This window comes from Myxocyprinus asiaticus, chromosome 40 (genome assembly GCF_019703515.2).
Source record: "Myxocyprinus asiaticus isolate MX2 ecotype Aquarium Trade chromosome 40, UBuf_Myxa_2, whole genome shotgun sequence".
NCBI lineage: Eukaryota > Metazoa > Chordata > Actinopteri > Cypriniformes > Catostomidae > Myxocyprinus > Myxocyprinus asiaticus.
In genome coordinates, this window is record NC_059383.1 from 17978801 (window position 1) to 17990197 (window position 11397).

At 36.0% G+C, this 11397-nt stretch overlaps 1 protein-coding gene across 1 annotated transcript; it reads left to right on the forward strand.

The window, feature by feature from the left end:
- The first annotated feature begins 1088 nt into the window (after nucleotides 1-1088).
- On the forward strand, nucleotides 1089-6595 carry bicdl2l (bicaudal-D-related protein 2-like). Its single transcript, XM_051681720.1, has 6 exons — nucleotides 1089-1574; nucleotides 2551-2673; nucleotides 2871-3029; nucleotides 3203-3276; nucleotides 3423-3543; nucleotides 5951-6595. The coding sequence occupies exons 1-6, from the start codon at nucleotides 1194-1196 to the stop codon at nucleotides 6284-6286; spliced, it is 1194 nt and encodes a 397-aa protein (XP_051537680.1). The 5' UTR covers nucleotides 1089-1193; the 3' UTR covers nucleotides 6287-6595.
- Nucleotides 6596-11397: the final 4802 nt, after the last annotated feature.

Genomic DNA, 11397 nt, shown 5'->3' on the forward strand with positions numbered 1-11397 from the left:
TGTTGACCGTCAGAAGGAGAGGAGGAGAAATTAATTTTTTTAGTTTGGTAATCCCCAACTAAAGAAAGAGGCTGGATGAATTAGGAGTAAAAATGACAGTATACCTTGCAATGACATAAGAACATAATTTAAACTAATTAGGCTAATATTGTTGTCTTTTTGTATAGTCATGCAGCAGTTAAATTTTTTGTATAGATATGCGTTGTTGTCATTTGTGGGGAAAATGCTTATGATGAATAAACACTCACCAAAAACGCTGAATTCTATGAAGTCAATTTGTAGACTTAAATTTTAATGAAGCATAACTTGTTTTGGTCGTGCTTTGTCAATGGTTTAATCAACGAATCACTCAAAACACATAAAAGACGTTCATTTGTTGTGTAAAAGTGTGACTTACAAAAACTGCCACTTGAACACATCAGTGAACAAATCTGAATGAATCTTTTTGATGAACGAATTCAAAAGTCACTATTTAATGCCAGACAGAGAAACATCATCTGGAGTTAATTCAATCCACTAAATAAATGTGACATTTATTGTAGTAATAGGTTTTTGAGGTGTTTGATATAACTTTGAAATTGCAAAATAATTTAAATATGTTCTATAATTGTTGTCAATAAATGGAGAACAAAAATTGGAACGATTAGGACAGATGAAACATGTTGCCAATAAACAGATAGTTACAATAATATATGGTTTGTGTTTCGGTTATTTGAATAACTTTATAAATGTTTTTTTTTTTTTTTTTTTTTTTAAAGAAAATAACAATGTTATGAATGAATAGGCTATTAACTGCCAGCATGAATTATGTAAATAAATTAAAAAAACATCAATGCAACTGGGTGGAATACAACAAATGTGCACATCTTATAGTGTTATTGGGGGCTGAACCCCCCTAAGATTTAAATGCTAGAATCGCCCCTGGGGACACTTAATGAAATAAACTGCCGTTTTGTCATCCCATCAATGTTTATATCTGCGTAACAGTATAACAGTATGTGGTACAAAAGCCTCCATGCCATCGAATAGATACAGCAGAATCCTCTGATGTCAAACCCTGTTGAGCTTTGTTGACGCACTTGACATTTCTGCCAGTCAAAAGGCAGGAAAAACTGGTTTGTGCGCATTGTCTGCTAGTTTCTAGTTTTGTCTTTAAGTGTTCTCTCACTTGATAAGAACTTGCCGTTCAGACCATGGAGACGCATAGGAGAGATGCACCAGTCACCCTCCACACACTCAGGGACCTCTTACCTCTGCCCACTGAGAAAATACATAAACGATTATCTGACGATGATGACTCCGGTTCAAGTCATAACAAGGACACGGACAGAGAGACTTTCAGCTCACAGCTGCCCACATTGAATGAGCTACAAGAACAGCTGGCAGTGGTTGGTGACAATCGCCATTCTTCTGTGACAGGCCAGAATGGTTACTCAGACCAGATGACTGTGGCTGAAGATTCTAACCCAGATTCGCTTCCGAGGAAGCCCAAATACATTGATGAAGCGCTACCGGATCTGCTCCGGAGTGGGAGCCCCATCCGCAGACGTGTGTCCAGCCCCGTATCTGCCACGGTGAGTCATGGCTAGCTCACTCTCAATTAATGAAACAAATACGGAACAAAGAGGGAAAAAACAAATCAGAATGGAAAAATATTAAGAGGACAAACAACAAGAGGACCAGAGATTCGTGCTTTTAATTCATTAGTTCACTTTCATTAAATTATTTTCAAAGCAGAAAAACTTGCTAGTCACAAATATGAGTCTATTTGTTTATGGGTATGTTTACTTTACAGCAAACACAGGATGTCCAGCACAAACTGTAAATGGAATGTTGGTACATTTCACCAGCTCCATTATTACAATATTTCCTAATCATGCTTTATCCACTGAAACTAAAAGAGCACATAAACCTGTCACACAAAAACTAGACAAAAAGTCTGAGGCAAACTCTTTGTCTAGTGTTTGTGTGACAGGAAAACTCTTTGTCTAGTTTTTGTGTGACTCTTTGTCTAGTTTGCCTCAGACTTTTGACAAGTAGGTATTACATAACATCATATTTCCCCTTTGCGTGAGGTCTTGTGATTTGGTGACCTGTACTGAAAAATCACAAGACCTCACGCAAAGAGGAAATATGGGTTGTTTTAGATGTGGTTTGAAATGTTTCCACTTAGTTTGTCCTTAATGACAAGATTCCATCTGTCTTATCTTCCTGAAGAATCTGGAACAGCAGGGTTTTAAAGCACCCAACACTGCCTGTATTTATGCTCACAGGTGTGTGACCAGGGCCATAACTACTAGATATTGGGGAAAACATGTTGAGTTTTTTCAATGACTGATTCTTAAACTTTTGCATTTGGGTCAACCATCTTGAATATTCAGTTTCATCATATGTGTGATAGAAGTACGACTGAGTGTCACTGATATGATTTTGAATGGTCTTACACATGTATCACAAGTGTATTTACTTGTGGCCATATTCACCCATATGAATAGTAGCCATGTATGTTGTTGTGCATGCTAGCCTAACACATTGTCTCTATGGCTGTAGCTAAAACAGGTAAAAAGGGAGGTAGAACTGTCACGACAGCGCAGTCTGAAGCTTAAGGCTCAGGTGGATAGACTGCAAAGGCAGAGTGAAAGCGGACCTGGTTGGAGTCAAAACAGAGAACGGGTGAGTCTGTGTCTTATATGTTCAAGATAAATAAAATAACATTTTATATAAGCTTTTTATTTGACTTTGTTATAACAGAGACTATTTTAATTCTTATCTTGTCTACAGACTGGCTCATAAAATAAATGAAATCCAGAAAATGTATGCAAGCAAGGTTTGTCTTAATTGCATCTTTATTGTTTCCGTGGTGTAATTAGGTGACAGAGGAGGTTCAGTCTATTGTGAAGCTGCTACTCCCTTTGACAGACATCGAGACTGCAGAATTAGATCAGCCCTCTGAGGCTAACCCTTTGGATATTGCACTGCTACAGCTGCAGAATGTGGCCCGTAGACTCGCCCTAAATCATACCTCTCAGGTGAGCTTTAACCACACCCATCAGCTCATTTTGGGAACGCCTCCTTTTTGAGCTCATGATATAAACACCCTTCCTCTGCAAGAACTTGCGTAACCATTGCATTTGCATGCTATGACTATTAGAAACAGTTGCAGAATGAATCTTTAATTCAATCTGCATATTATCATTGGCAGGGAAGTCAGAAGGCAGGGGAAGATGCTGCCATTTTGCAGCAAGCACTGCGGGACAGAGATGAGGCCATTGCAAAGTGAGTTGGGTTGATCCTTTGACCAAGCAGATAAATATATATACTAGCCAACTTGAAAATTTGTTATTTTAAGGTTTGTTTTAATTTGTCACATGACCTGTTAAATAAAAATACTGTATTTTTTGTAATCATTATTATTAATGCAGGAAACAAGCAATGGAGTCTGAGCTATTGAAAAGCAAGAATGAACTGATGACATTGAATAACCATCTTTTGGAGGCTGTTCAGAAACGACTAGAATTGACCATAGAGCTGGAAGCCTGGAAAGTATGTTTAAAAATACTCTTTGTTTATTGACCATGAATTGAGGACAATCTTTTAATTCAGAACTCTGGAGGTTGCCTACTAGGGACTCCCTGATGAGCTGCTAAAGTAGGACTTCTTGTGCTAATAGGAGGTTTTAAAATAAGTTTAAAACCATAAGTGACCAAAAAATAAGAGATACTGTAAAATGCATATATATATATATATATATATATATATATATATATATATATATATATATATATATATATATATATATATATATATATATATATATTTACAGTATCTCTTATTTTTTTGTCACATGGTTTTAAACTTATACATGGTGGTGGTTGAGGAGAGTCCCATGTTCACTCTGTAAAGTGCTTTGAGTGTAGTGTCAGAAAAGCGCTATATAAATATAATGTTCATTCATTCATTCATTCATATATATATATATATATATATATATATATATATATAGTGGATATAAAAAGTCTACACACCCCTGTTAAAACAGCAGGTTTTTGTGATGTAAAAAATGAAACAAATATAAATCATATGACTTTTTGCACCTTTAATGTAAAATTTACAACATATGCAATGCCACTGAAAACCAAAGTGACACATTTCAGAGAGAGAGAGAGAAAAAAAACTTTATATATTATATAATACAATTTTATTAAAAATGGACTTTTTCATCTTTAAAAGGCTCTAGGTAACTTCAAAGCAGCAACAAGAACAGACATTTTTACCTTGACAAACAAGGTGCAATTTCAGTTGTCGAAAAATTTTGACAGCATAATTTTTAATCAACCAAGTTTAATCTTATTTACACAATTATATTATAAACACTGACATCGGTAACATGTTAAAGGTATAGTTCAACCAAAAATTACAATTCTGTCATAATTTACCTACCCTGATGTTGTTCCAAATACTTAGGACTTTCTTCTATGGCACACAAAAGGAGATATTAGGCAGAATGTTAGCCTCAGTCACCATTGACTTTTATTGCATCTTTTGTCCGCACAATGAAACTTAATAGTGACTCAGGCTAACGATCTGCCTAACTTCTCCTTTTGTGTTCAACGGAAGAAAAAAAAAAGTCATATGGATTTGGAACAACATCAGGGTGGGTAAATTATGACAGAATTGTAATTTTTGGGGATACCTAAAATAAAACTATATCTTCAAAAAACGTATAATATCCTACACTTACAGTGTCACAAACTTATTCAGACTTGTAGAGGAATGTATTAAAAGAATAGTTCACCCAAAAATGAAAAATCTCTCATCGTTTACTCACCCTCATGACATCCCTGATGTGTATGTCTTTCTTTCTCCTGCTGAACACATACGAAGAGTTTTAGAAGAATATCTCAGCTCTGTTGGTCCTCACAATGCAATTGAATGGGTAACAACATTTAGAAAATCAAAAAGCACATAAAGGCAGCATAAAAGAAATCCATAAGACTCTATAAATTCTCCACTTTCATGTTCACATTCTTCTTTTGTTTTTAGCGATTCACATTCTTTGTGCATATTGCCACCTACTGGGCAGGGAGGAGAATTTATAGTAAAAAAGGACTTAAATATTGATCTGTTTCTTATCCACACCAATCATATTGCTTCCGAAGACATGGATTTAACCACTGGAGTCTTACACCCTGTCAACTCCGGGCGCGTCCATTGACGTGATGCAACAGCTTGAGGCTGTCTATACTGAATGCGTCGACACGAATGTTCTAAACCGCTTAAGTTTTAGTAGTAATGCCAGCTCATGCAGCACAAAATGGAACAGAACACCCGTTTACTGTCGGCATGACGTGTGCGCAGCAACAGATGCTTCCAGTGCAGACTGCATCACTGATTATAATGGGTTATATGGCTTTTGATGCGACGTGCCGCTCGTGTCCGGTGTAAACAGGGTGTTATGGATTACATATATGCTGCCTTTATGTGCTTTTGGAGCTTCAAAGTTCTGGTCACCATTCAGTTATTGTATGGACCTACAGAGCTAGGAGTTTGTTTTCTAAAAATCTTCATTTGTGTTCAGCAGAAGAAAGTCATTCACATCTGGGATGACATGAGGGTGAGTAAATGATGAGAGAATTTCCATTTTTGGGTGAACTATTCCTTTAATCCTAAACATATAATTATGAATACTGTATAAAATTAACGTGAACAAGGGGGATGTGTAATCTCAGGACAGAGGCTGTAGAACAGCTGCTAGGACTGTGTCTATGCAGGACTGTCTGGTTTGAAGCCTGTGTAGCCATCTGGATTCAGTCTGGTTTTCATCATACCTTTTAAAATACAGAAGACTAGATTCTGAACTCATCAATGTGATTGTCCATGTTGATTTTCCTCATACAGATTTCGATAATCCATGCAAGTTCAGCAGTGTTAACTGTCATGTCTCTTACAGGATGATGTACAGACCATTCTTCATCACCAGCTCCTGAAACAACAGCAGGAGGAACAGGCTCAGAAGTCTAGAGGGTTTGGAGTTCTGCGGCGATCAAATAAGCCCCTCCCACCAAAACCCGATTATTCCACCCTGACACATGTGCCTGTGTCTATATCACATTGTCCATCTCCTTACACTCTAGGAACACAATCTCCATCTCCTAGTACTCCAGGAACACAGAGATGGAAGGACAAATTCAGACGCGGCAGAACTGGTACACAAGGACCTGTTACTGAGTCTCAGCCACAAAAGATTAACAGAGAGGACAATTTCTATACGGTTTCCTTGGACTGAATGGTTTCAGTAACGCAAAACTTATGGATGATCTCACATCCAAAGCTCTTCTGTATTGTTCATCACTGTACAATTCACAATGGGTGTTCATTGATTTGGGTCATTTTGCCACACCACCTTGTATGTCTATATATTTTTGACAAATCATATTATTTTGCCTTTCATTATAAAGGTGGACGTAAATTGGGTTGTTTTAAAACAGTGAAGCTTTGAGATTTTGTTGACCTACAGTCATGCATGACATGTTTTTTTTTAAATGCCCTATTAATATTTGAATAAAAGGGAATAAAGGTGACAAAGAAACAACAATGTAGAATTCAAGGCTGATTTTATAGGGCTCATAATTTAGAAAAAGAACACTGATAAGGACTTACAGCTCACTGTTGGAAAAAGATAAGTAGCAAACATTTCTGCATACATAAGATGCTAATCAATCACATCAACAGGTTTGAGACTTGTACATTTATCGACTAGTGACACCTGCACACATATACGTAGAGACAATATACAATTTTTAACCGTGTACCAAATAGAAACAACGCAGACCTCCACTTTCAAACAATACTACATGAAGCCACAAGAATATAATTTTTACTCTACTAAAAGAATACATTGTTTAATGAAAATATATCAACTAGTGTGTGCCATGATAACAAACCAGGATTATAAACATTTACATTTCTAATCACTTTCATAATATAACTGTTGCACAGAGTATTCTGTAAACAAGATAAGAAAATGCTGCATTGATAGCGCTGGTTAGTACATACACAGCATCACAGATATTTGTGCATTAGGTTTGTATTTGATTGGTCTTTTCAGTATCGCATAAGCGTACATTCACATAAATATTTCTTATCTTTAACATTCTTTGACATCAAAGGTCAAAGTGCTGCTCCACAAAGTAGAATGAGGCATTGTGAAATTAAAACACACCAAATTCTTGTAGTAATAATTTGCTAAGGAGCTATCTAATTTTCCCAATGACTTCTCTTACAGTGAAACAGTCCATTGACTTGCCAAACATACAAGTCAAAGACCTTTTATCTCATTAAAAGAAAATAAAGATTTCTGTTTCCTTGGGTCAATAAAGACCCAAGTCACTGTTTTTCTCAAACAGGATAATCATATGTTGCACTAGCACTGCTGATAATCACTGGCAGTAAATTTAGTTTTGAAAAGCTAATTTCAAAGAATACACTTCCATGTAAACACATGATAGTCTTTATTGTTAGATGATTTTTAATGTTTCCGTGGTGTAATTAGGTGACAGAGGAGGTTCAGTCTATTGTGAAGCTGCTACTCCCTTTGACAGACATTGAGACTGCAGAATTAGATCAGCCCTCTGAGGCTAACCCTTTGGATATTGCACTGCTACAACTGGAGAATGTGGCCCGTAGACTCGCCGTAAATCATACCTCTCGGGTGAGCTTTAACCACACTCTCATAATAGACAAGAAGCAATGGCATTGCTATAGATCTCTGGTGTTTCACTATACACATTCCATACAATCATTACATGAGTGGAGACCATGACATGAGAGAACACGAACTGACATTTAGAGTGTGTATTTTTGCAGCATATTTCTTGATTATTCATTATTAAGATACAGTAGTCATAAATACAATATTTAGTACAGAATACAGTCAGTATATAGACATACAAACTACTCATGTACAAACATAGAAACTTCCGCAGTTAACAAAAATATCCCCTTGTTACGGCAGTTCTTAAACAGAGCTGCCAAAAACAGTAAGTTACCATTTATTCAAAATAAATGTAGACTCAATAATAATAATAATAATTTTAAGATTTATGCATTTCAATACCATAACAAATTGCCATCAAACTGAGAAATCTTTAACAAAATATTTTAGTTTTATTAATTTAATTTGTTTTGAAAAAAAAAAAAAAGAAAAAGAAAAGGCTTATATATATACATATATATATATATATATATATATATATATATATATATATATATATATATATATATATAAGCTCAGCAAAAAAAAAAAAAAAGAAACATCCCTTTTTCAGGACACTGTATTTTAAAGATAATTTTGTACAAATCCAAATAACTTTACAGATCTTTATTGTAAAGGGTTTAAACAATGATTTCCATGCTTGTTCAATGAACCATAAACAATTAATGAACATGCACCTGTGGAACGGTCGTTAAAATACTAACAGCTTACAGACGGTAGGCAATTAAGGTCACAGTAATAAAAACGTAGGACACTAAGGAGACCTTTCTACTGACTCTGAAAAACACCAAAAGAAAGATGCCCAGGGTCCCTGCTCATCTGCGTGAACGTGACTTAGGCATGCTGCATGGAGGCATGAAGACTGCAGATGTGGCCAGGGCAATAAATTGCAATGTCCGTACAGTGAGACGTCTAAGACAACACTACAGGAAGACAGGAAGGACAGCTGATCGTCCTCACAGTGGCAGACCACATGTAACAACACCTGCACAGGATCAGTATATCCGAATATCACACCTGCGGGACAAGTACAGGATGGCAACAACAACTGCCCGAGTTACACCAGGAACGCACAATCCCTCCATCAGTGCTCAGACTGTCCGCAATAGGCTGAGAGAGGCTGGACTGAGGGCTTGTAGGCCTGTTATAAGGCAGGTCCTTACCAGACATCACCGGCAACAACGTCGCCTATGGGTACAAACCCACCTTCGTTTGACCAGATAGGACTGGCAAAAAAATGCTCTTTACTGACGAGTCGCAGTTTGTCTCACCAGGGGTGATGGTCGGACTCGTGTTTATCGTCGAAGGAACAAGCGTTACACCAAGGCCTGTACTCTGGAGCAGGATCGATTTAGAGGTGGAGGGTCCGTCATGGTCTGGGGCGGTGTGTCCTGCTGGAAAATGCAGGGACGTCCCTGGAAACAATGGTGCTGGATGGCAGTATATGTTGCTCCAAAATTTTTACATATCTGTCTGCATTCATGGTATTCTCACAGATGTGCGAGTTACCCATGCAATGGGCATTGACACACCCATGGCCCATAGAGACACTGGCTTTTGGACCTGATGCTAATAATAGCTTGGATGGCCCTTTTCCCCTTTGGCCCGGATAAAACAATGGCTTTGTTTTTCAAAAACTTATTAAAATGTGGACTCTTCGGATCCAAAAATCACAGTTCCACTGTTTTACTTTCCATCTAAGATGAGACCGAGACCAGAGAAGTTGGCAGCGCTTCTGGACAGTGTTGATGTAGGGCTTCTGCTTTGCATATTAAAGTCTTAACTTGCATCTGTGATGCAGCAGTTGTTAGTTGACTAACAAAAATGTACTAAAGTTATCCCAAGCCCATGTTCATGACAGATGAATGCTGTTTTTTAAGACAGTGACGTCTGAGGGATCAGAGATCACGCACATTCAGAAGTGGTTTTCGTCTTGCCCTTTACGCACCGATATTTGACCAAATTCCTTGAATCTTTTAACTATATTGTGCACTGTAGAGGATGAAATGCCCAAAATCCTTCCAATTTGTCTTTGGGGAACATTGTTCTCCAACTGCTGGATTATTTGCTGAAGCATCTGTTGGCAAATTGACAAGTCTTGAATGATCCTTGCTCTTGAAGGACTAGGCTGTTTTTGGAGGCTCCCAATATACTATGACACGATTGCCTCCCCTGTTTAACATCTGTTTCACATCGCCTTGTTATTTCAACTCGTCAAATTGTTATTAGTCTTAAATTACCCGTCTCAACTTTTTTGGAGTGAGTTGCAATCATCTGATTCGAAATTACTGTACATTTTCAAAAAAACAATGAAATTCACAAGGAAAAACATAATATAATGTGTATTTGTAGTGCTTTCAATATGGCAAAAGTGTGAATATAATTTAAAAATCAATCCTTTCTGTTTTTTTTTAGCATTTTTCATACTATCATAACTTTTTCGGAATTGGAGTTGTGTGTGTTTGTTTATATATATATATATATACACACTACCGGTCAAAAGTTTTGAAACACATTCTTTATTCTAATTTTTATTCTCACATTTTAGATTAATAGTAAAGTCATCAAAACTATGGAATAACATAAATGGAACTATGGGAATTATGTTGTGACTAAACAAAATCCAAAATAAATCAAAACTGTGTTATATTTTAGTATCTTCAAAGTAGTCACCCTTTGCATAGAATTTGCAGACATGTACTCTTGACATTTTCTCAACCAACTTCTTGAGTTATCACCCTGGGATGCTTTTTAAACAGTATTGAAGGAGTTCCCATCTATGTTGGGCACTTATTGGCTGGATTTCTTTATTATTTGGTCCAAGTTATCAAATTCTCAAAAAACGTTTTTTTTTATTTAATTTTTTTTTATTAAATTTGAGTTTTATAATGAAATAAATTAATATGGTGGCACAATTGCATTTTTGTCAACAAAACTAATTTCAAACATTTAAGCATACGCCTTTAGATCAAAAGATTTTTAAGATCATGAGAAACATTTCAGTCAAGTGTTTCAAAACTTTTGACCGGTAGTGTGTGTGTGTGTGTATGTATGTATATGTATATATATATATATATATATATATATATATATATATACACACACACACACACACACACACACACACACACACACACACATATATATATATATATACACTTGCGGCCAAATGTTTGGAATAATGTACAGATTTTGCTGTTTCGGAAGTAAATTGGTACCTTAATTCACCAAAGTGGAAAAAAATTCATATTGCCACCAGTGTGTATATATATATATATATATATATATATATATATATATGTGTGTGTGTGTGTGTGTGTGTGTGTGTGTGTGTGTATATATATATATATATATATATATATATATATACAGTGGTGGCCAAAAATATTGGCACCCTTGGTAAATATGAGCAAAGAAGGCTGTGAAAAATGTCTTTATTGTTTATCATTTTTATATTTCATTCAAAATATTCACAAAAATATATCCTTTAATGGATATCAAGCAATTGTAAACACAACACAAGTTTTATCAAAAATCTAATATTTTTGTCAAATATATGTGTGACACAATTATTGGCACCCTTTTATTCAATAGTTTGATAACAGCTCTGAGTCTTCTCCTAT